Source organism: Phlebotomus argentipes, unplaced genomic scaffold (genome assembly GCF_947086385.1).
Source record: "Phlebotomus argentipes unplaced genomic scaffold, Phlebotomus argentipes genome assembly contig_2, whole genome shotgun sequence".
Classification (NCBI taxonomy): Eukaryota; Metazoa; Arthropoda; class Insecta; order Diptera; family Psychodidae; genus Phlebotomus; species Phlebotomus argentipes.
Genome location: NW_026776162.1, coordinates 3,423,881 through 3,450,365, shown reverse-complemented (window position 1 = coordinate 3,450,365; position 26,485 = coordinate 3,423,881). Strand labels below are relative to the sequence as shown.

Below are 26,485 nucleotides of genomic sequence, written 5' to 3'. Positions count from 1 at the left end.
ATCCTCCCTGTCACATGCAGACATCGATTCCAGATCCCTTTGTGAGTGGGTGTCGATTTCACTCTGACGGGATTGACGGGTGGCATTGGCCCCCATTCCGCAGCTCTCGCAGAGGTCCTCGGTTCGTCGCACGTAATTAAGACTGCTGACGAGGCGCCCTTCCGCCCACTCGGTCTCGGCCGCGCTTCATCTGCATGCCACGCAAACTTCCGCGCCCACAAGTTTCTGACCCGCGACACAGGCCAGAACGGACCCGAAGAGTTCCCAACAAAGTCCTTATTAAGTGCCAGGATCACTTGGCAAGGCAGCTGCGGGCGAGAGCGCCGTGGCGCCTTCGCGACGACGCTTGGCCGCCAAATTGGCCCAAAGTTGCAGTCAGAGACAATGGCCTCGTTAACCCTTCGGCGGTGCTGAAAGTTTTCTGCGGTGCAAAAGCACGCGACGTGCTCGAGAAAGGGGGCAAAAGTTGCCAACAAGAAGCCGTGATTGTACTGAAGTCGCCTAATGATCTCGCCCGGAGGATTGTCTCTCACTTTCCGTCCGTTCCTCATCGTCGTGTGCAACATGAGCTTTTGCCAGCGCTTTTGTCTCGCATGCGAATCAAGTTTCAACTAATTCCGAAGTGCATCGCCCAATGAAATTACGAGATTGTCCTTGCTGACTTGTGTTCAATTAGGGCGGATTGATTGGGGCTGCAGAGGATTGATGTCTGACGGCAGACGGAATTCGCCCACAAAGATGAAAGCGTCAACAATACAAAGCTCATCTCGCAGTGAAAGATGAGAGATCAGTGCCTACTTTGATTACTACGCCTCCCTTTCTGGACACTGCATCTCTCCTGAGGAGACACTCACTCTTCAGATCCAGAGGCAGAGCGAGCTTCCTGACCTACAATCCGCGACAAATTTCGCGCCCTCGTCAGTCCACTGAGTGGCGGGGAGGCGCACGCGCAGCTTGTGCTCCACCTTCGCATCCCCACACGAACTTCCCCTGGCGAGTCCGACGACGTGTCCTTACGTAACTCCTTCCCCTGCGCGGCGCACGCACGGCAGCCACGGACGCTCCGCGAGAACGTTGGGCGCCTCAGACGAGTGTCCGCCGTCCTCACAGTCGCACCTCCAGCGCCAGCGGAAGCCCCGAGCCCGAGCGTCGTGTTCGCCGCGAGTGCAGATCCGAGAGAGTGATTGATAGCCGCGTCCCAGGAAGCCAAGTGCGTGCGGATCCGTGAATCGCGCAGAGACAGACGGTCCTGAGGGCTGCTGAATCGAAAGCCAGTCGGTCGCCTGCCCGGAGTGGCGTGTCAGTGACACCGGCGAGGGCGTAATTGATATCCTCCGGCGGAGCTTTCGGGGAAGTGACACGAGTGTTAATGAAACGTACGATTTGGCCGAACAGAGAGTGAAGTTGGTGCAAATTGTGGGCCACGCTTGGCCAATTATTATGGGAAAGTAGAAGGTGACTGAAGACTTCTCGGCGCCGAGCGTGAAAACAGCCCGAGGCGTCTGGAGTGAGAATCTGCCAAATCCTTGTCTCATCCCTCAAAGACAGATTCCGCGAGATCTTGCAGGCGACCTTGGAAGCTCCCCCCGAATCTGGCCCCTGTTTGGCGGGAGTTTGTTTATTTTCACGCGGAATCCCGGGAATTAACACCGTGTCAAAATCCTGGGGCTCTCCGAGGATCGACACCATTCGCCCCCGCGTCAGGATTCAGTCCAATTAATTCGAGGCGCTTTTATTTCCACCCCACAACAGTCGAATGAGCTCCCATTCATTCGCTCGCTCCCATTTCGCTGCCAAGCATTGACAGAAATTGCTTCGGATTCTCCTTTTGTGAGCCTGAGCTCGTCTTGGCCCGGCCTTCTGTGCTCCGGCGTGGCACGAAAGCAGCGACTTTCAGACTTCATTAGCTCAGATGTGGCAAATGTTGCACTCTGAGACCATTCGTCTCCCCGCCGAATAGCCTGCATACAAATTACCTCATCAGATGAGGAATAAACTTGCGAATGCTAATGAATAAGGAAAGTATCTCGCTCGCGTCTTTCAATGTGCGAAAGGAAATCATTCCATGAAAACTTTCTCACAACAAATATTCCAAAATAAATGTGGTTTCCTAGAAGTTCATTTCACGGCGATTTTCAGAATTTGTTGAATTCGATATTTCCGGGAATCTGAGAAGATGAATCAGCAGATTTCGGGACTCCTTTTCGCCATTGGGCTGAAGATAAAATGCATTTCGTGGAAACAAACAGAGAAATAAATTAGAAGAGGCGAGGCCGATTCTGCTGACCCATTTTTCACCCCCGAAGCATTCGATTCTTGAGTCGCTGCAGAGGAAATCACGGAAGAATTTATGCGCTCGATTAGGAATCAATTAAAGTCCGATGATTCCGATTCGGGTCCGTTCGATCCTCGGCTCTTGAATGTTCTTTTGCCCGCCAACACAGAGTCAAACAGAGGGAAAAGTGAGCTTGACGAGAAAGCAAATTTGCCATTTTCCCTCAACGCTTGGCAAACTGCAGTGTTTGAGCGAGAATCTGGCGCCCTTTTCATCGCAGACTCGTTTCCTCTCGTGCTCGCGCTTTTTGCATCTCACACGTGAGGCTGGGCCGCGGGGGAATTCTTGCGTTTGTCGCAGAAACTCCACCTTGGAAATTCCGAGTGCAAACATTGCCGTTTTCCTCCCTCTCCGCCCGAATTCCTTTGATGTTCAGCATCAGCTCAGCATCCGCAGGCGACCTCTACCTCGCCGGATTCCTCGGATTCCGGCCAACGGCTCATGCGATGGGCTTCGGCACCTCGGGCTGAAATGATTCGCGCATCGACTCATTATCGCTCGCGGCATTGACGCGAATTGGCGTGTGTTTTCAGGATCAGCCGAAGAAGAGGAATCATCATCAGCACAATGACTCACCTTCTGTTCCGCCGCGGCCGAATCATCACAATCATCCTGTTCTTCTGCCATGGTGAGTCTGGCCACTGAGTTTTCAGGATAGCTGCGGAGATCCTTCGGAAACTCTGTCGCATTCGCAGAAAATGTAAATAGATTTTCGCGATGAGATTGGAAAATAAATTGGAGTGAATACGGAATCGATTCGCTGCGCGCCTGCCGAGCAGTTTAACCAGTTTGCAGGATCTCTCAGCAAATCGCTTCCCTATAAATTCCTCGATTCGGTGGGGATTTTCAAATTCAGAAATTATTCGCGCGGAAGGTCGATTTATTCGTAATTTTATCAAAACTTCACACTTCGGGCTCTCGAAGGAGGAAACACCGATAAATCTGCGTGGGAAACTTTGAGTAGTTCGCCTTTATCGAGGAAAACACTAACAATTCATTAATTTCCATTGATGTGACGACGGATTAATTGAGTGTCTCTCAACGATCCCAACACCGAATCTCATTAGGGAAGCGTTCTTCCGCTGAGTGAGTCATTCAAGGGAGAAATTCCTACAGCTTCGGCTTAAATATCGGGAAACTCAATTTGCACTTTTTCCACTAACTAACTGCACAAATAATTTGGCTCGCCCGAGTTTAGATGCTCTTCAGAAGACAATTTGCTCGGAACGTGTGTTCCTGTTGCGGAAGAGATTCTCTTCCGCACACGAAATCTTTTCTTGGGCGAATCCTTCGCTGAACTTCGATACTCAAAAGTTTCTCTCTGATTCCGTGGTGAGAAGGACCTTTGAATTGAAGTGTTTGGCGCACCTCGTATGTCATGCCTGAGGAGGATTTCGACGGAGAACGATGTTGTGGGCGGAAGAAACAGGGAAGTGCATGTCAAAGGCGTTTCCTCACGCTCCTAATTGGAGCCATTTAACCCGGAACTCTCGCCCGAATGCCGTTGTTGTTCCTGCTCCTGCGATGCGTCCTCTGAACGTGTTTGTTGTCTCTGCTTTCACCGAACTCTTGTTTTGCCAGAGAAAGAAGCTCGCAAACTGGGATGCTGCCGATGTGGAGCACCGAATTGGCTTGTGGACACCATTGTCCCTGTCCACAGCATTCAGCATTCCGGCTGCAGAACGGGAAATGGACGGAGTCTTTTGTGGTCTCTTCTGCGAAGAACAATGAGCTCTCGAAGTGAGAGAGTCGTTGGCTGCAGAAGCTTCATTGTGCAGCTTTGCCCACTTTAATTATTCCCCCGACGGACTCTGCATGTTTCCACGTAATCGATCCTCCCTCATTTCCCGCCGAAATCCACTCCGCTCACTTGCCTTCACGGCCCGAGGAACATAATTAATCCGGTGTTGGCCAAGATGAAATCCCTGGTGAAATGTATCGTCGAGTGAAATTCGACGCCAAACAATGGCAAGAATAGGCCTTCATCGTCGATAAATTCTGTCAATATTTGAGGAGCTTCCAGACGATGATGAGCAGTGTCACTGAGCCTCTCTCGAGTACATTCTTCAGCCACGGTAATTCGCCTTCATGCGCGCCTCCTTGGGAAATTCCAGTGGCGCAGCAGATTGTTGGTTCAGGTTGTGGAATACCGCCTCTAAATCCGAACTCACGACGCCACTGAACTGCTGAACTGTGTGATATGAAAGCGAACGCGGTAGTAAAATATCTCCTTTGTGGATTTTTGGGTCTTAACTGGCAATCAAGAGAGATTTACGCCTAGCCCAATAATTCCTTCTTTCTGGCACCGAGAAACAGACCGGAAGGCTTCCCACTATTCCGAGAATGCAGCAAGAATTTCCGCTCTACACATCTGATAATTTGCAAGACTCTCTCCGATGATTCATTGGCTTCACGCCACAATTCCCGGAAATTCAAGAGTGGTGAGGAAATTAAGTGCTGCCTCTGCTTTCGGGCGGGAATTTGCGAATCCTCTTCTCTCCGCCTGTGGCCAAAGTCGGGCAGGTGGACTTCCAGTCGACGAGAGCAGATGGAATTCTGCTTGTGGTGACCAGTGCGCGGTGAGCAGGAATCGACGCGAGGAAATCCATAAAAAAACATGTTTGAGTGATCTCCGTTTCTCAATCCCAGCTCGGCTGCACGCTCCATCTGTCGACCTGGAGAGCGAGTGGGTGGCACGGAATTCCATAAAGTATGTCAGGAGCAGACGTGAACAATATGAATTCATTTCAATGGAGTGCGAACTCTTAAGAAGAGGCGAATCTCTTCTTGGCGAGATAAAACTCCGGCACCGCGGCAGTTTTTCTCGGGCGGGAAATGAAAAATGGAAACGGGGACGCGCCATAAATCATAAATGAAGGAGATAAATTATTGCATCGACGCGCAGCGGCGAGAGAATCCCGCACCGGAAGTCCTCGGAATTAAAAGGTGCCGTCGAGGAGGTGTACAATTAAAAAGACATTATCCGTGAGCGAGCAGTGCGGAATGCACTATCTGATCCTGGCGGCTGCAAAGCGGGCGATCCGAAGGCTGTGGACGTGACCCGGGAAATCTGCTCATCTCTGGCCTGCGACTGCGGGACTCCGCAGCCGTTCATCTTGCGATTATGGGCCTCGGGTTCGTGATGGGACGCCGAGATACGTGGCATCAAAGGAGAGACTTTCAACTAATTAAATTACGTCGCAGTTCGTTTCGAAGGGGAGAAGATCGGGCGGCGGAGCGCCGAAGGGGCGCTCGAAGACGGGCACGGCGGGATGTCAGTTACCTGGCACGTCCGGGTCAGTCATAAAGCGCCTTTACGGCCTTTCGATACAGATTTCACATGGAAGCGCCTCCAATTTGTTCAACTCACCCGAATTTATATCGGCTGCGTGACCCGAATGGCAGGCGCTTGATTTGGCGGGCAGCGGCGGCAGGAAAGACGCCCGACGAGTCGTGGTGGCGAAGGAGTCAGAAATTAAATGGCAATTAGATTATTTTCTCATCAAATTCCTCAACTTTTGTGCCGATTCAATTTTCTCAAATCGCCACTCATTGTGGCCCAATTGGAGGCGCCGAGGAAGCGAATTCCGGGGGCTTCGCGACTCCCCAGCGGATAATTTATGCATGAGTTTGCGGGAAATCATTTCATGACAGATGCCTGAGTGCCTCCGTCTTCGATTGGGGAGCTGCGGGCCGTGGGCGAGAGCCCAATCAGCGCTTCGCGGGGGATTTCGGGGCTGGCGGGGATTTTATGGATGGCTGCGGCAGTAAAAAATTATCAACTCGTGTGGCGTCCGTGAAATTATCTGAGGTCATAAAAAGTGGCTGACGGATCTTGTGGAGTGGGAGTTGGGGGTGGGGAGGGAGGACAAAGGATGGCGAGGAGGTGACTGAATTGCCTGGGCGTTGGATGCACAGATTCGCGCAATTAATTCCAGGGGCGCTGAAAAGAAACGATGAATTGGAGAATCTTCCACTCGATTTTGTGCACTTTGCAAATTGAAAGAGTCTCTGTGGGACCTTTTGAGCTGCCACGTCAAAGGCTTGAGCTTCCTTGTGGACAAATTGCTGGGGTTTTATATCTAAATCATCAGTGCTTCCAGTCTTGTGCACGTGATGCATTCCCAGTGTGTCTCCTTGATCCGATTAGGTGCAGTGCTGGGGAGCTCGGCTCCTGCTTCGAGTGTTCTCTTCGACATCGCGTGCGCGCTTGTCTGCTCGGCAGCGGTGAGTGTCATGAAGTGGAACGATCCTGACATGAATGCCCTGTGGCTTGAGCGCCAGCTGCGGATCCGCGATGCATTTCGCCAGCATGGCGTGTCTGATTGGTGGCTTTGGAGGGCCGCGAGCTTGATGCCTCCGCGATGCCATTGCAGATCGGCCGTCTCCTCCCGGAAGCGCGCGCGACAGCCGCCGAGACGTCGATGGAGTCGACGTGCGACATCATTAATTACGGTGGCTGATGACTCAAGTGGCGGTTTGCGGGCAGAGCCAAGTGCTCCGCGGGAGCCGTTCAGCGGCGGACGCAGTGACAAATGGTTGGCGGAAGCCAAGGAGGAAGCGGCGGTGTCTGTGGCGTGCAGTCTGTCGGGAGTTGGCCAGGCGCGAGTGATCCATGGCTGGCCCTAAATTGCGGTGTTTCCGTGGAATCTTGAGTGACTGAGGAGCGGTAAACAAAGCATTTCTCATCGTTAGCGCGATACTTCTTCCCGCTGAGAATGATTTATACAATATTTTTGTAATCTCTTGAACAAACGCCTGACTCGACTGATTCTCCCGCAAGTTCCTGTGGGGATTCTTCTGGGGATTGCGAAGGGCTGCATTCTGTCAGATGTTTACAGCGAAATTGGAAAAGTTTCCAAAGAGGATTTGGCCATTTTTTCGGCTTAGTCATTACCTCGTTTATATACGGGATGGGGGCTTTCATTACCCGAATCATTAAGCTTCAGTAATGAGGCGAATCTCATTGTCGGGCACCACTAAGCAATTCGGATGGTGTGCCGTGGAGGGCGAAATGTATAAAATCCTAATTGTGTTTTATCTGTGCACCGCAGAAATCGCCTCTTACGACGAGCGGTTGCGACAAAAGGATTCCATTAATTTTGAATGGTATTGCGGGACAGTAAAAAGGTGGAACGGATGAAAAAAGCACAGCCATACTGTGGATGCCACATAAAAATCTCCACGAATTTGCGATGCCACTTTTCTCCCCCGAGACACCCCAAGGCCGGATTTCGGTGGGGAAAGATTCACCTTTTTGGATTAAACGAGGGGACGACGACAAAAGTCATTGGATCAGAAGGCTAATATCGTTGGATGTGTTGTGTTGGGTGAAATTATCAAAATGTGAAAGTCATTGGGAGGAAAAGGTTCCACCACGGCGAAGGAAAAAATCCTTGCCACGCTGAATTGCAACCTTTTCTCCCACCCTTCGGCGGAACTCTAACAAGACTCCGCGCCAGCCTCCAGTACATATTCTCACGCTTCTGGGGACTATCAGGGGAGGAAGTTACTTTGAAAGTTTACCTCTCCGGCCCGGAAATTTGATAAACAAATTTCGATTGTTGAGCCAAAGTTATTTGTCACAGAGAATTTTTTTCCCTGACAATTCCACGGCAAAGGGTGTCAAAGTTCCACAATGACGGAAAAGCCCTGAAGAGAAGTGAAATATTTTTCATAAAATTATTTTTCCTCATCTAACAATGTTGGGATTTGCATTTTTCCTTGGCAAAAAGTAATTTTCCTCTTTTATGTGTATAGTTGGGAGTTGATATTACATGTAAGGTAGAATTCAAAGAGATCACAATGGAAATGAAACAAACTTACTTAGTTTTTCTGTGAAAATGTTGATAAAAGGAAACTTTTTCTGAGCTTTATTGCGCAGTAACGTAACACATTCAGTTAGCAATATGGATCTAAGTGTGATGATTTCCTATGCGGAGATAATTTATTTGTTTCTGAGGAAAGATTTTGTGGAATATTGTAGAGAAATTTAGTAGAATCCACATCCTCTCTTCCTGTCCTGAGTAAGACTGAGATGTGACAGGAAAATTGTTTCGTTGTCGCGAAACCGCGTCATGAGTGGAATTACACGCCTTCAGATACTTTGAAGACTACTTTCCACTATTCTGGTGAACAGTCCTTGCTCGAATGTTGGCTCCTGCCAATGCATCAAGCAAAATGGGAGAAAATCTCGAGCTCTTCAGCATCTCTTTGCATAGGAGCTTTCTTGCATCATCAAGCTCTCGTTCGATTCCACGTGTGGAAAGCTGGCACAATGAATTCTCCCTTCGAAATGCGAGTGTACACATTCTCTTGCCAGCTTGTCACAAAATAATGGGACACAGGGAATTTCGAGAGTTGTTCGCAATCGTCATAGTTGTTGGAAACAAAAGACATCCCCATTGTCGTCACAGTGGGGATGCTGGCATATTACATGCTCATCGAAGTCGCACGGATGAGGCGCCCAGCCCATCATCAACACCCATCAACTCACCTCACAGATGGATGGCAGGTGTACGTGACAGGGAGCTGGAATTTGCAGATTCTTTCAGAGGAAAAAAAGCGTCTGTCGATGCGCGAGGAGAACATGAAGAGATGCCGAACTCGCCTCGCTGCGTACATTCTGCCGAGGCTCATCCAATTCAGGGGTGCATTGGCATGAGAAGGGGCGAAATATACTGAACTTTCAGGCATGATTACCCTCAGCTGAGGAATTTCTCCCATCACTTGAATCTCCCTCGTTTCGCACTACAATTTCGCCGATCAATGCGTTACAGATAGCCAGAATTTGTGGAACTTTGTAATAAGTTTACTCTGTGAAGCGTTCTAATGCATTAATTTTGGCACTGCTGAAGCCCATGAAAGCCAATTTTCGCATATTGCCTCATCTCATTGTATGTAATTGCGCCAACGTCAATGATAGTGCGAAAAGCGGAGTTGCGGTAAAAACGAATTTCTGCTTTTTATCAGTGGAGAAAATATATTTTCCATCCCGACGTGTTTAATTAAATTTGTTTGGAGTTTAACAAATTAATTACCGGCTTCCAAACAGACACTTGTGGTGTACAAAATGTCTGCGGAAAACTGACGTTGGAGAATTGATTAAAGTGAATGACATATAAAATTGCCCCTATTTTCAATCACGGATATTCAATCGTTTCTTCTGAAATTCAATAAAATTCCATTGGCAACTGACAGTGTACATATTAGGTCTAGGAGACAAATTGAACATAATTGAAGGAAAATTACCTCCGTATGACAACGCGCTTCAAATTTTTTCTCTGCCTCATTGTGAAAAGGAACGGAGGAAATGATTTTCCTGGAAAAATTTATCGGTGAATGGTTGAAGGAGAGAAGCATGGGAAATTTGACGTAATCTCTCTGTTTTTGGCGCCTTCTCCCTTGTCCAATTTCCAATTGAGACGCATGTTCTTGGGAATCCCGCGAGGAGTTGGGCTTCATTCATAATGTATAGACAACAAAAGGCACATTGTAGACGCTCCCCTCAATTTTCATCGTATTGTCACATTGATTTCCGCCTCATGCATTCGTGTACCTTTTATTTCCACATCAATTGCGAAGGGGTGTGTGGGAGTGTGCTGGGGCGCAACGGACATTCCCTTGGACAGTCACAATAGCAATCACACACCCCCAGTCGAGATGGACTGGAGTCCCAAGTTGGGATTTAATGAATGTACATTACATTTGCATTAATCATGAGTGGGAAAGACCAACGGCTGGAAGGGGTACACGGCGCTTATGTGAGTGCCCACGGGGGGTGAGACCCCAAAGGGTGAGCGCCGAGCACTCGAATTTTATTTGCTCCGCCGAATCCGTCAATCGCGTGTGTAATTACGACGATATCGCCCACGAGGCATCGATGTCATTCAATTATGGCCCCTCCACTATGACTTCTCGAGCGCCGCGGCGCTGGGGTCACTGGCGGGCATTCAGCATAGCGTCACATGCTAATCTCCAGGCGACGAATTTTGCCACAAGCCCGTACCTTATCGCACCATCGACCGCACACTTTTCCCGAATTAATTGACAATTAGCTCTCTTGTTACTCCAACACGATTAGCCTGGGTCGAGAACCTCGGGAGGGCATCCGAACTAAATGTTAAGGAACAAAGAGAGATAGATGTTCCGTTCAACTATTAAAAGTACAACGAAAGCACTTCAACCAAACCCATTTGTGTACATACCAAATTACCCCAAATACTGAATCAGTGGTCAAATCAATTTGGAGTATTATAAACTTGTTGCTGGCAAAAACGCTTCAAATGCTCTAAAACATATGTTCTAGATAACTTCCGAACAGTGAATGACATGATAAACTCTCATAAAGTCTATCATCTGAGAGTCTTATTAAATTTCACTGATTTTTTTTCTATGCAATCAAAAAGGGTTACTGAATGTTTAGATGTGTTGACAGAGCCTTTGCTTAAGGCAAAAAAACTTGTTTCTCACTTTGTGGATTTTTAATCTGAAGTTTGTCAGTGTTTTTCTTGTCCATATTCATCAAATCTCTGTCAATCTATCATTAAAATTGACTGTATTAAGTCGAATCTCAGAAAGTCTGACATGATTAATCACAGTGACAATATATGTCATAGTTTTATTGACAATTCGATTCCGCTCTCAATTCTGCTGTATAGTTTTGATTAAAACTTTCGACCATAAAATATTCACAATGAATAATATATTGCTGATAGAGTAGAACAATATTGATTTTGAACTTGAAAAATAAAATGAATTGGTGTTATAAATTATTTTCCTTCACATTTTTTTTTATTTATTCACCATGGACAAATACAGAATTTTATTTATTTTGCAGTATTTCATATATCCTGGGGAGCTTTAAAAATGCTCCCTCATTGGCACCATCAATTCACATGGGGATGAGCTATAATGCTCAATAAATGCTTCTGCTGTAGCGTTTTGGTGCACCGTATATTTGTTTGTAACATTTAAATGGTGGAAATTGTCATTTAGATTGATCGCACAATTGAAACTTAATTATGTGATTACTGGAAGAGGGTGGAATCACCCATAAATTTTGCACTCGCCACTTCACACTGAATTTCACTTCACCCAAACCCATTGCATGCAATCCAAACCCCAAGTTCGCCACTCTTAGTGTTCGCATATGGAGTGGATGTGAAAGTGCAGGAGGAGCGTATAAATTGCAGTAATGCCATCCGGCAGCTTTTCCACACTTATTTTATTCCTTAATTATGAGCCACACACCACATCCTTTGAGATGGGAAATGTGCAGTTTCAAGGAGTCGAGATGCTGTTGGGAAACTTTATTTTTATGATCTCACCATCGGCAAACGGAAAAGCTCTTCTGCATCGCCCTTTGCCACCCCGATTCGCAACTAAACCAAAATGGAGTGCGGGTTGCAAAACAACGAGAGAGCGAGAGAGTTGCATGAGAAGATTAGCGATTTGTGCATTCATTGATTACATTATCAGTTTCCAGGAAATTAAGTTGCACAGAGTGGTTTTTTGTGCTTGCAATTCATCATACACAAACATCGTTTCTTAGTGGGGTCAACTTGTTAATAGTTAAAACCCCTGGTTTAAGAATAGAGCAAGAGCAGCCGACTCCGCTTCCGATGGCCTCCCCAGAAAAGTATGTGTGCAATGTCTGGGTGCATGCACGCTCCAACTGCGAGCCTGCCATGGAAAATGCCAGACAACACGAACAGAGGCGTCCTTAAGTAAGTTGTAAGAAGTTTTGCATGTCGCAGCACTATATTTCGGCTCATGTTCTCCATTTCGGCTCCCACCATGAACTATGATAAGTTCGTACTATTTGGCAAAAACATGAAGCGAGAGGAAGAACCTGGAACTTTGCCTCAACACATAATTTAGAGTGACAGTTGCTTTTAGCACAAAATATCATTGTACTTTGGCTTTCTTTGCCAAGTACCAATGTTCGCGCTCGAGTCATTCCGACACACAATTCTTAATGCTTCTGCCCACAATAGAAAATCCTCTGGCTTCAGGGTGGACTGGGTTATGCGCGGAAGTGAGTCAAATGCACAGGGAGAGAGAAAGTCTCTCTTATACGCGGCTTGCCTGTGCAGTTGAGGATAAGAAAGTATTGTATTGTACGAGACTGTTGCGGTATGATATATTGAGTGCTGTGTTCCTCCTCCTCACGGAGATTCAATAGCGTACTCACTGATGGAATTCAATACAATCACAATATATATGGAAAATATGCAGATTATGGCAGAAGACGATGTGAATTTCTCCGTTCAAAAGCACCTTTCGTCGAACATATTTGCTTATTCTGAACACTTTGGCTCTACGGATCTACCTTGCAGCCTGATCGGCAACCAATCTGTTGTCCTTCGGTTATGTTTGCCGAGAAATGTTTACTTCCAGCACTTTCAAAAGTTAATCCATGCATGTATTAATCCGCAAAAGCCCAAAAGAGACGACCTCTCTTCGATGATATCGGAAACAACAACCGGAACACTTCCCATCTACGCCTCATTCTCCAACTCATCTCCAAAGTATGCTCTTGTCAGATTCTGCTGCACTTTCACTACTCCGGTAGCTCCCATCGCAACTTATACTGGTGGTAAATATTTATTTGCAACACACACTCTCGCTTCGAAAGCATCATCCGCAGTGTTTGTCGATTATGAATATTCACTCTATCGGCGCAACCGGAAGAACAATGTAGTGACTTGAGTGATGGTTTTCAATTTTCCAGCGAAAAGCGCCATGAAAATTGCTAAACAAATAGATTTTGTAGTGAAATCTACCTCTATCACATCCATTGAGGATTTGACATTAAATATTTACAGATAAATAACCACATTCAGGGCTCCGCATCGCATTTCACTCACTATACAGCGAAATCGCATTTGACACGCTTTCACAGTGGTGCCACACTCTGGGGCTGAAAAGGGAGAGAAAAAGCTCCGCGTTATTGGCACATTTAGGAGAACCGGAAGAAGTTGAATTAGGATGGAGGCGCCAGGTTGTCGTTAAATGCTATCCATGGGAATTCATGGGAAAGTTTTTATGGTCTTGCTCTCTGTCTGAGCACATCTCATCACAATCCCCATGTTGGGAGTTTTTTTTTCACTGATGGGACTTCTCTTTTTTTCGACTCCTGCAGAGACACTCTTTTTACCCACCTCGAGGGTGACATTGTAAATGAGACCAGCACGAGGTCTTTTTTCCGAGAGCTCCATGTAGCAAACACCGTGGTCTGTGGCCACTTTTTGCCCCTTCTCCGAGCGAAAGCTCGACGGGTGGGCAATGACTGAGAAAAGCTCCCTTCAAGTACTTTTGGCGGCCACATCTTCGGAGCTCCAGTCGTTGCGTGTCGCCGTCATTCTTACATAATTATCGTCACACGCATATACATAAATAAATTTAATTCAATTCTTTTCACAATAGCTCTTGAATTGCTCCATAAATTATGCTCAGCACTTGCTTTGCCATAATTTATCCACCTGCGATTGTGTGACTTGACCTGACAGATAGAAAAACACACACCAAAACTCCATTTAACGTTGTTTTCCTTTCATTACAGGCCAAACACAAGCACATCAGTTTAATACCAGTGGACTTCCCTTCGTAAGGATGATCCACTATTAATTGACAACAGGTAAACTTCACTCTTAGTCATAATTCCAATCGACTCTTCGTATCTAATCCTAAACTGAAGTGGAAATACCACGGCAACGGTGAAAACTCTTCACCCACTGTTTGTGTACTGAATATGAGCGTGATCGAAATGCTATCAATAGTACAAGATTAACGCTGAAGGTCTCATTTATACCTATTCATTACGGCGCAGTTAAAAATATCGTGAAAAATAAATACAATTACGGGAAAATGAAAATATTTTTCCAATGCTCACGGAAGATTGCTGCCAAACAACCACTGAAACTGAAACAACACCCACGTGGCCCAGGAGAATGTCACGTAATGTTTAGGACACAACTTTCTCATTCATTAACTCAAAATCATTCTGAGCAGCAACAACTGATGCTTTCCCAGGACAATTAGAAGGAAGGGCAGGGCGAAAAAGCGAACGTGAATAGGAGGAAAAGTGAGAAATCGTGATACTCTTCCTGCCAACAATGACGAATAGTCCTCAATATAATTTTCACGACATACCAGTTGAGAGAAGCCAGGAAAATAAATGAGCTCCTGCTCAATAATGAAAAAGAGAACAAAATTATGTATTAAATACCTTTTAGGAAACCTGACACGATGTAGCATCTACATATTTATTTCCATAATTGATCCCCTTTTGTGTGTTAAAAAGTTAAAAATGCAGAAAACTTTTGATAACTTGCAAGAATTTACATAGAGCAAAAAGTTGTTGGAAATTTTGAAATACTTTCACGTTAAAGTTTCCAGAGTGAAAGGTAAGTTTGTCAGGATGAGGGCTATTTTCATTTTATTGACTATCTGTGCCAGGTACCGGAGAAGCTTGAGAAATTGTTTGTGCTTGAAGTCAAGTGTAGTGAAACTGACGAGCAAGTTTACTCCCTTTCGGAAAATATTGATAGGAATTCTAATTAATTTTCTCCTTATTAAAATTACATTTGGGAAAGTCCTGTAATATGGAAATAATGAGATAAATTATATCAGTAAGCTAATGAGTCTGGAAATGTACAAGTTTTCTTCAAACTAACTTATTGATTTTATTTATAAGCAAGTAAATCTATAATTGAATTATACCTGTCACTGTATTAGAGCGACGAATTCGATTTTGCATGGAACTGAATTATTGAATATTTACAGAGAAGAAGTGAAGTTTTAGACAAGTCCCAGGCAACTTTTGTGAAGACGTGCAACTAAACTATAAATTGATTCACTGAAGTGTTTTTGGGATTCACTATTCAATATTTCAGGCTTTGGTTTAGAGTTTGTTCACTGAACTCTGTACGATATTTTTAGACTATCTCGGAAATAAAGGTTATAAAAAGATGTTATTTATATTCCAGTTCGATGACTGGAATAGTGTATTGTATCACATCCACTTATTTTGGTAAATATAAAAGCTGTAATTCGATATTCAATCCAATGAATGAGAACAGGAATAAGTATATTAATCTTGTTTAGACAGAGTTTTCATATAATTATAGAACATAGATATTTCGAGAGGAAGAAATTATATATTGTTATTAGGACTCTAATAAAATACCGCCATTTCGGGAATATCAATTATATTTCTCGGTATCTGTCTCCAAATGATTCTCCCTATCTCAACATCTTCTCACAATGTAAAAAGTGTCACTCTAAATTATATGTTTTCGTGCAAATATTACGATCTCAGGTTCCATCCACACTCTGTGTATTGCAGGAAGCACTTCGCATTCTGTGTGACGAGCGAGATACTTGGAAAAGAGAGCGTAGGTGGGGTGCTGCATGAAAAATGTCGCCGGAAGTGGGACAAATTTTGGTGGCAGTTGCCCTCTTCCTCAGCACAGATGCCATCCGAATCGATACAACATCGCACGGCCACCAATCAAGGAGGAGCGGTGGCACGGATGTCTTCACATCGCCATTCCTTGCAGAGCACCGGGTAACGAATATAACGACCCAAATAGGCACCCATGCCTATCTGCCGTGCAAGGTAATTAAGTGGATTAATTGCCAGTGATTTCTCACATGAGCGGTATATTTTGCAATCCTCTCTTCCTTGCATGATACTCGCCAGGCGAGACAGTTGGCCAACAAATCAGTGTCATGGGTGAGAGTTCGAGACGATCACATTTTAACGGTGGACCGCACAGTGTTTATCGCCGATGACCGCTTCCAATCATTCTACGTCGAGAGCACCGGCATGTGGACGCTGCAGCTCAAGTATGTGCAGGCTCGCGATGCTGGGATTTACGAATGTCAGGTGTCCACAGAGCCGAAGGTCAGCGCCCGGGTCCATTTGCACGTAGTTGGTAGGTTATTCCTTTTTATCTGGACACTCTCATCCCTGCGGCTCTCGTGGGACTCAATTCACTGACGCTGCAGGGACATTCGTGGATTTAAAGTCTCGAAATGAGAGATAGAGAGTGAGAGAGAGACTGGAAAATATCGTCCTCTTTGCATCAATTTCACGTCCTCGAGAGAGCAGAAGGGATATTTATTTACAGTTTGTGCCAATTTTGTTATTTACTCGGGATTGCTCCCTCATGCGAACATGTTTTTGCCTCTCTTCCACACGCTCACACTCCTCCTGGAAAACTAGTGCCACGAACTGAATTGATGGGCGACTCAAATCGCTACGTGAAGGCGGGCAGCAGAGTGGTAAGAGTGCCCCAGACCTTGCATCCTCCGCCCGCATCTGAGATTCACGGGTGGACGAGTGGCGCCGTTCTGGATGATGTGCCACTAAATATTGCCCTTTCCCGGAATACTTGCAGATAATTCGGTGTGTAGTGCGAGGCGCCCTGGAGCCACCGGCCTATGTGTTCTGGTACTTTGGGCTCGAGCAAATTTTCACGGACAATAGATACGGGTGGATCATGCAGACTGATAGTGAGAGTGACACCCATAGCACAGTAAGCCCCGTACTGCTCCACAATCAATGGCATAATGTCCATTTATGTGTTGAATCCAACACTTGCAGATTGCATCTCTAATCATCCCATCGGCCCGCAAGCGAGACACTGGAAATTACACCTGCAACCCTTCCAACAGCGACGCCGTCACCGTTCTCTTGCACGTCATCAACGGTGAGTTTTAATTGATTTCACATTTTGACCAAGGAAATTAATTGGGACATGTGCAACTACGGGAACATTTGCCGAAGGTGTATCGCTTTCACAGCATAAAGTGCATGCAAATTTAGCAAAATGCTGCACATGGATAAAGTTTTGTCCTGTATTTCAAGTCAAGTATTGTGTACAAATTTTTTGGACACTTTCAACTCGCTTTTACCAAGAGGAGAAATTGAAATATTCAGACAATAATTATCCAATTTCATGGTAAATTAATTCATATTCACTATTCCCACAAATATATGGTTATGCATATCATAATTTTTAGACGATATGCTCTAATAATGCTCATAAATCTCGTATTTAAGTTCTGTGTGCATTATTTTTTCTAGATCAATACAAATGAAGTTAAATAATTTATTTAAATTGGCATCATGAAAATGCATTAAACATCTATTTGAAATCCCACATTTTGTATGAAATGGATTATTCTTATTTTAAATTAATCGCTTTCAATTGCGGTTTGAAGCGTTTTAAGTGCTAAAGTGATAATTAATTTGCTTTACGGTGAAATTCAATACAAAGAAGAAGGTTCAATTTTTGGAGCAGAGCTTTTTTCACACTCCGAAGTTATCCTGAAGATTCCTCACGCCAATCAGCAGTTGAGACTTTGTGGCAAATTGCTTAGCAAAGTTTGTCGCACATGCTCTGGGGGTGATACATTGTGCAATGTCTGCAATTATCCCCGAAATCACATTCTATTTTTCACTCCAATGCAGCCGAATACTCAGCATCCGCTGTGACGTCTGCAGCATCGGGTCATGGAAGTGTGCAGAGTGAAATTGTGGCAATCATTGTGGCGTTTGTGGTGCACATTCAAACGTGACAACATACTCTCGCATGTAGTGATGTATAAAGAGGACTTTTTATTTAAGGAAAAAAGGAAGATACTGTCTCATACTGTAAATTGGTGAAAGAAATTAATTGGAAGTTGTACAAGAATGCGAGGTTCCGAAGGAATGGCGAATAGACTAATTGCACCAGACGACACCCGGAAGGAATTCAGCGAAATTGAAATTGTAGCTGCAAGATACCAGAGATGAATGGTGAGAAAATTACAGACGAAATTATTCAATAATTGAAACTACAGTAAGAAATTAATTGACATTAAGTAAATGAGAAGTGGAAAAGGAGGAAAAAATGCAATAGATAAGGCGACAGAGAAGAAAGAAATTCCATAGATCAATTTTTCCCACTTGTGACCCATTTCCCTTTTTTCGTTTTTCTCATTCTACCCTTCGGGATATCCATAACACTTTCGATTGCAACAAGATCCGGGAGTGAGCTTTCTCGGACTAGTGAACGGAGGACATCACTTGTTAAATGGATATAAAAGATAAAAGTTAGAGCAGGATAATTCTCGTGAATAGAAAATTGTACAATGTATAAATTGAAGTCATTGTGTGGATGAGAAAGGCGTGAGAGCTTTTGAGAGCGAATGGGAGCTAATCAGAGCAAAGCGAGGACATTGATTTAACGAAAAATTTATAGACAGGGAGCAAATGTGTAAAACTTATTACGTGTTGTAAATTATAAATTGAGAGATATGATGATGAGAAAAAGAGAGAATAAAATTTAAATCTTATCACAGGTTATTTACAGGTGTATTTTGTCCTTCCCATATTCTCACTCAGGTGTCAATTTAATAGCCGCCAAACTCCACAGCATTCATCCATAGCGTACTGGAGATTTTAATTACAGTCTTTCAGCCACTTAATGATACATTATACACATAATTGTAGTGTAATACACTTTAATTGATTTGAATACCCTCACAACTTTTCTCATTTTCACCCGAAAAACTCCCACGCGACCACGACGGGAAGGGACTAAATGAAAATAATACCATGGTGGATACCGTTTAACTTTTGATATTATTTTATCGGCGTTGAAGCAAATTAATGTAGAGTTGTGGCTATGATTGCATGCTCCAAGTCTGACGAAAGAAAGTCAAAGTTTTCGCTACAAACTACCAAGCAATTTCTCCACCTCAACGGCAAAATTACCGTCCACTTTTTCGGGTGAAAAGCCAAAACAAAAGGCGTCTGTGTAATTATGGTTGAAGACTTCTGAGAAATTTATAGAGCCGAAGAAATGTTTCGCAAATTCCGAATCGTGTTTAGACAAGAAAATATATAGGTAAGTGGAGAGATTTACTGACTTTATATTGATATTAAATAAATTCTAGTTTAGAGTCGCATTTTCTTATAAGCAAGAGCATTGAAAAATTTAAACTTTTGAACATACATTCGTAGTCATTTGAAAGTTTTGTCGACTCTTGGAAGCCTCGGAGTTTGATTTTTATTTCGTGTGTAAATAGTTTCATTGTAGCATTTCCTGAAAGAGCGAAACTTTCGCCACCTCCGTCTCCATTAGCGCTCAAATATGTATATAACTCTACACGTGTGTGAAGTATTTCAATGACGTCGGATGGTTATTTCATTCGAGGCCTTTTTAGGCTGAACGACGTTTCAGATCTTTTCAGGTGTGCGAGGAATCACGAAAATGTTATTTATTATCCCATATATAAACATTATCCCAATTATACGAGGATAAAGACGATGAAAATATAACACAGCGCCATCAACAGGGGAAATTATGATGGATATAACTTTGCACACGCACCCAGTCTTGGCAGAGATGCTCTGGAAATTTTATATATTGTGGAATGTGCTGAGAAATGTTTTGCAAAAGAGAGCCCAGCTACGCATTTTATGTGCAGGACTTCCAGGGGAAGGAGTTTAATGCCGAGCTGAAGTTTAAAATACTACAACAACTGACAGCAGTAATAAATGCTAGATGAAGCCACATCAGCAGAAACCATTCGGGACATAATTTGAAAGTAATTAAAAACACTTTATGCACGCGCTGCCGCCCTGTTTTGGCGCCACAAAGCGGTTGAGGAAGCCGTGAAGGTTTTCACTGTTGGCGAACGGGGAGTGTGTTTCCCGCGCGTACAATTGGGGATCGTCCAGGAGTCGGGCAGGAGCCATGGCGAAGTTTTGCTCAAGCGACGCAGTGTGGTGGGATATGTGAGCTTCGTGCCTTGGGGAGGGATGTCATGAGAAGGAAGGAGCTGACAGAAGAATGTGTGAGCATGAGCTCGTTTTAAAATTATGGCCAAACTTTGTATGACTCAATTATAAGACATAATTAATGTCATTTTGAAGCAGTTGTTGCTTAATAAGCACAGTAATTAATTTCGAGATAGTTGCCGTTATTAATTGCACCGGTATTATATGAGGAATTACTAAACTTTCCCACTCACTTTGCTTGACACGTAAAACTCCTGTGCTGTATTCGAAGAATTCCAAAATTAAATGTATACTTTCGGAAATGCTTTTTCGAATTTTAAATGACAATTTCCACCTCAAGCACCACCCCCCTCCACCTCAGCCCCCAGAGCGGGAAATGTGTGCGACATGAAGTACATTTGGAGGAAGTTGGAACAGAGAGCCATTCTCTTTTATATGTAAATCGTAAAAGCACATATTATTACTTCAGGGCTAGGAGTACCTAAGCACTGGTGAATATAAATCCTTTCATCGGTCTCCTCATAAATGGTAAGTAGTCAATAAAAGGATATAGTCGAGGTCGATGGGGGTGGTTTGGATTTCAACCTCCTGTACATGGGTCTCGATGGATATATAACACGAGTTATACATTCAATGGACTGGCTTTTAAGTAAACTAATATTGCTGGAAATCCTCATGGCGAGTAACAATAAAAGCGCCTCAGGATGGGCTTACACAACGTCCTGTGTATGGGAGATTGATGCTGAAATTATGACAAAATGGTAGAATTCATCTTCTTCTCCGCCCCATTTATACATATATACATCCTCGGTAGTCGCATAAATCCACCTTATGAGCTTCAATTGATGTAGGGCAGATCTCATTGTCATAACTTATGTATAACACAATACATTGGCTGATGGTGCACTCGTATTTTTCATTTATCAGGGTTGAAAGCACCTCAATAACGTTTCGATTTTCAGTCAAAGACTATCACAAAGCACTGAGTGTGTAAAACGGAATAAAATTTTATGAAATTCATCAAATGGCAAATAATACTCAGTATTATTTGGAATGATAGGGATATTAGTTAAGATTCGCCATAGTTTATGCATTTCCCATCAGTATTGATTCATGATGAGCAAAGAGCTGAAAGAGTTTCTGATTTCTTGCTTCACAAGAAATATGTCTGTTGTCAGGATAGTGACTTATTCGTGAGAGACTCAAGATTTTATACAAACAGAATAGACAATCACTGTTATTCTATAAATATTATTCTTGCGTGATTTATTTTCAATTAGCAACTTTCAAGCCGAAACACAGTCGTATATTGAAATCATTTGTAATACTGGCAAAGAAATCACCTAGACGTCGCGTGCTTGGAGAAATAGATTTTTTTCAGTGGATTTAAAGTATAATTTCCCATATCAAATAACTACTCTGAGAACACGAATATCCAAGCGAATATCTCAAGTATTTATAGAAACGGATTCGGGAGAATAATAAGTCATGAGTGTTTAGCCTTGGCGCTCACAGACGAGGAACGGGATACGCAAATTGGCTTTCCCCACAGGAGCTCCAAGTTTCTCCTCGCCATGGCTTCTGCATCTAATATGCGTACCATAATAGAGTGGATCTTAAGTTTACCACAAGTTGTGAATACATTGCGTCCCAGTTTCGAAGTGCTGCTCTGCTAATTCAGCCACTTGACGTTGAAGTGCAGCACGTAGACTGACCCAGTCGGTGCTTGTTGGTGCGATATATTGAGCGGTGTGTGTGGCATGGAGTGCAGATCCATTGGCGAAGTATAAATTACCAATTCATGCCTTTGTGCATCAGTAATTACAGACTCAGGACTTCGCCCAATTTATCATTGCACGGGGTGTTAATTAAACTTGTTGGAGGAGGTGTGTTCCACTCCTTCGAGCTGCGGCATGGTGTTGTAATCATAAGTGGATGGTGCTAATGTAATAACAACTCACTAGTTAAATGATATGACGGGGCGGCGGGCGTATGTGTGGCCAAAATGAGTGTCCGCAGAAACTTTCAAATTGCCAAGCAGTCTCCGTGGCGGTGGCAATTTTCTACCGAGCAAGCAGTGGCAATTTATACGTGTAATGATGACGCACATTTGGGTGGCTAATAAATTTAAAATAATATTACACAAATTATACAGCGGGATGCGCGGAGTGGGACGAGCTCGCGCGAGACAGCCGGAAATGTGACATTAGTATGCAGCCGTGAGGGTATGTTTGCGGGTTCATCATTGAGGCGTTGAGGGTGGCAAGAAATTGCTATGTTATTGCTACATGAAGAGAATAATGGTAATTACCAGAGCGCTCCTCAGCTATTCGCCAAGATGTTGCCAGTTGTTGTCGTCCTCGCGACAAGATGAAAGCTCGCCATATTCACATTAACTGCAATGTCCTCCGTCGTTTTGGCCGTATTTTCTGAAACACCCCCGCCCAGGCACGGCTGCCGCCATTTGTGTCCTGCGATTTTTCCCTCTTCGCCATATAAATAATACGAAAAAGATATAATTTACACACCTTGACATTTTTTATGGGTGCCACATTAAGTCATTTCAGCAGCTGAGAAGAATATTATTGCGAGCGAAGAGAAGGCAATAAATGTGCAATTTCGCGAAAATGAATTCGCAGTGTATCTTATTCACATCATCGAGAGTGTTGGCTTGAAAGAGAATTTGGTGATATTTAGAAATATGGTGGTGCCTAATTGAAATTATTGCCTCGCGCCCATCCGGAGAATTATTCTAAATTGCTTCCTGTGAGGGAATTATGAGATCATCATCCCAGCTTTCAACAGCTAACTAGCAGGAGCTTTATATTGAATGAGAAGGTGCTCATGGTAGTTATTCATACATAAGTGATTCAATCCGTATTCAAACTCACTTACTCCGTGATAGAATCATGAACATAATCTAGAGAGATGGAATATGCGGATAAGTTACGTATGGTTAATTGACAGAATGTAAAGAGCATCGATTTAATGTATTCTGTTTGCTGCATATTTTATAATGGCGATGACGCGTATCTGTCAAATGATAAAGCTCTGAGAGCTTTCGTGGTGATATATTGGAGCGATTTGCTACTTTTACGATGCTGATTTCCTCTGGGGCGAGACGAAAATCCAATAATTTTATTACTTTAATGGTTGTTTCAAATCAATTCTCCCGCGAAAATGCTACATTTGTGGAATTTATCGTGAAAAGAATGGGTGATATTGAAGGTGGAGGCTAAAATATACGATAAGAGATCACGCTACAAGCGAAAATTTACATACAATTTATTTATTTCATCAATTTTCTCCCTTCTTTCTACTTCTTTCATTTGATTATATATTAGCTACACTTTGGCGCTGTTCTTTTTGGGTAGGGCTGAAGTGTACCCAGAAAAGCTCTCTTGAGCCATTTATGAAGATTTCTTCCCCTCACAAATTCACATTTCCATTGTTGTGGTGGCGAATGCATGCAAGTGGACGGGGTGGAAAAGTTTTCGAGGACATAAATAATACAAGTAAATAATTTATTGTGCTATGTATTGCATAAGTATTCATAATGGTGTATTTTGTCTGCGACATCTCACTGGGGGTGTCTCCATGTGTGGAAATGTGTGAAAGTTCCACCAAAAGCTATACATATTGCACATGAGGCTCATTTACAATTTCGCCGTTTCCGGGACAGATCTGTAAATGGAGCAACACTGTTGGAAATGGTTCTCAATTGCAATAACACCATCACTATGCTTCTGCTATAGTCAAGAACAACTCAGAAGCATTTATTACTCTCCATGGTGTAAACAAAGGATTCCTTGATTCAAGCTTGGATTTTGGTTGAATTCCATTTCCTTCATCCCACAAACTGTTTCTCTCAGTGTGCTCAGGACAATAATGTATTGCAACATTCATGTTACAAATAGATACCCGGCGAGTGTCACTAAATGTATGTGTGAATGCCATTTGGCGATGTAGGATGAATGAAATTGTGTATCCCAATATATAATGGACCAGAGATAAAAGTTATATCTCGTCCCACAGACACTGCGCCTTTGCCTCTTGTGCAAAATTCTCACGTTTGCCAGCCCAATATAGAATGGCAATCTGAGCAGTGGGCTGGCGGCCAGGTAGGCAAGGACGGCGAAGAATGGCCGTCTCTCAATACTTTTCCCATGGACGTTTGAATAAATTTTATATGCAAGCAATGGCCAAGTAATGTAGAAAATTATATATGAAATACTCGAGGCTGTGGGTGGATTTTGTGGAGTTGAATAGAATATTTATTTCCATCCTCAAAATGTACCAGCAAAGCGACGAATGCAAAATTCTTTCACCAAAGCGAACTCTTGCGCGCTCAGCATTCGACAGAAATTTCGTTACTCTCTATATCTAGTTTATTGTTAGCTTTTCCCCGACAAATTTTCATTTGTTAACGGAATTATTCTCAGCTGCAAAGAGTTGAAAATTACAGGAAATGCATGTGCATCATTTTGTTGCCCAGAATGTTTAGCATTCTCCAAAATCAGTCACGTTGTTCAGGTGAATTGAATTAGTTGAGCTTTTTCCCTTCCGCTCCATCCTCTTCCGTCGTGGCGCTCAACAATGGCATATGGTAAAATTCATTGACGTGATGCACCGGGAAAAGTTGCTGAAAACGGCGAAATGTATAATTTTCACCTGAGTGCGATACAGAAGAACTTCGCTCGGTGCACTGCAACTCGTTTTCCATGCTATTTTTTTTTTATTCCGCACGCTATATAGTGCGTTCGGTGCATGATTTCGGGATGAAAAGGGACGTGAAAAACATATGAAAATTATCACATTGAGTGGCGAATTGCGCAAAATGAGAAGAGATCAGTTTAATAAGCACATACCGTATATGAATTCTTGTTATTGCAGAAACGTGCCATATGAGTTTCTCGTGCCATTGAATAAAATTCCAATTTGGTGATTTATCCCACCCAATGCAATGGGCTGAATTGTGGGCGAAATCTTCAATTGAAGACACATTAAATGACCTCATGCGGTCCGTGTGGGTAATGGATTGGCTCTCGGGCGAAAACATATCCGAAGAGCGACGTGTATGGCGGGGAGCTCACCTCAATCAGCTCCTTTTTTCATCAAATCATCCACTTGTCAACGATGCGGAAGTTACTGAAAGTCATAACTTCCAGTTTGTAGGTCAGTATAAAAATCCCGTGAGTGGCTCCAGTGGATGTGTGGGTAGAATGGCAGGGTTCTATTCATCTTTTCCTCCTCTATATTCCACGCTATATCGTTCACACTGTCACGAATTGTGATGGTAGGAATTTCTGGACAGAAGCCCATAAAACTGTCACGACACTTAAATTTATTGCCAAGAGTTTATGATTTTTGCTCTCAGCGCCACATACCAAAAATACATTCTCATGTTGCCGTACGGATGTGGATGGAAGGTTTGCGGAAATGGAATAATGAAATGCCCAACTACCGACCCAACCATGCACGATGACTGCGAAGACATGGAGGTGGTCGATAGTCCTGCGGGATGTGCACAAAGTGTAAATAACACTATTGATATTGGTCAAATTCGCACTCTCGCAAAAAAGCGATTCGTTATACCCTTAGCTATTCATATCACATTCCTCATCCCTCGATGGTTCAGGGGAGGCGGGAGTTGGCTGACAGAAAGGACTTCGACCGAATTCCCTCGCTGCAGCTCGTGGTGGCGGCCCAAAAAACTTTCCCAGAACTCCTCCGCCCACACAACACTCCTGAATTTTGTGAAAATTTATATATCGTGATTTATAAGCACGTTTTTCACACGACCATTATTTCAAATTCCACCTCAGTCGACGACACCAACTGAATCATCACGCTAACGCCATCCCTTCGAGTGGTTGGGGTGCCTTTCCGAGAAGGCGCCATCGACGATGTGGTCCCAAAGTCCGTGGGGATTTAATTGAAACCATATAAATTACTATACTTTCAGCTCGAGTTCTGGCACAGTCTTAGTCAACGTGTTTGCAGGCGGCGCGTGATCGTATGCAGAGACGTTGAATGGTCTGTGGAAGAGACAGAGGCAGAGGTGAATATTTTATTCACCACCACTTCTCGACTAACCCTGTCGCGGGTGATGGTGTGACGCCTCCTGTGGAAATGGGGCCGTGCTCGTGGAGCAGAATTTGGGCGGCACGGATTCAGGGCGACACGAGGAGGACTCTCCAGCTCACCGGCAAAAGAGCGTGTTGAACAAGTGTGAGAGCCGAGGAATTTTCAATCGTAATTCATCTACAATGAATATTTATTGCGCAAATATATTTTTTTTTACCACTCGATGCTGTTTTTCCTCCCCAAACCACCAGATTTGTTGCGAA

At 43.9% G+C, this 26,485-nt stretch overlaps 1 protein-coding gene across 2 annotated transcripts; it reads left to right on the top strand.

Annotated features, from left to right (window-relative positions):
• The first annotated feature begins 1,116 nt into the window (after window positions 1–1,116).
• On the top strand, window positions 1,117–18,584 carry LOC132263091 (zwei Ig domain protein zig-8-like). Of its 2 annotated transcripts, XR_009468478.1 has the most exons (10): window positions 1,117–1,455; window positions 2,869–2,963; window positions 13,902–13,976; window positions 15,687–15,959; window positions 16,044–16,278; window positions 16,569–16,627; window positions 16,744–16,881; window positions 16,950–17,055; window positions 17,820–18,146; window positions 18,373–18,584. XR_009468478.1 is itself a non-coding variant. In XM_059762673.1 (9 exons), exons 4-9 carry the CDS (start codon window positions 15,759–15,761, stop codon window positions 17,924–17,926), a joined length of 846 nt encoding a protein of 281 aa, XP_059618656.1. In that variant the 5' UTR covers window positions 1,117–1,455; window positions 2,869–2,963; window positions 13,902–13,976; window positions 15,687–15,758; the 3' UTR covers window positions 17,927–18,584. The 2 variants fall into 2 exon arrangements, 1 of the variants encoding a protein (XP_059618656.1); XM_059762673.1 differs by having other exon boundaries at window positions 17,820–18,584.
• The last annotated feature ends 7,901 nt before the right edge of the window (window positions 18,585–26,485 follow it).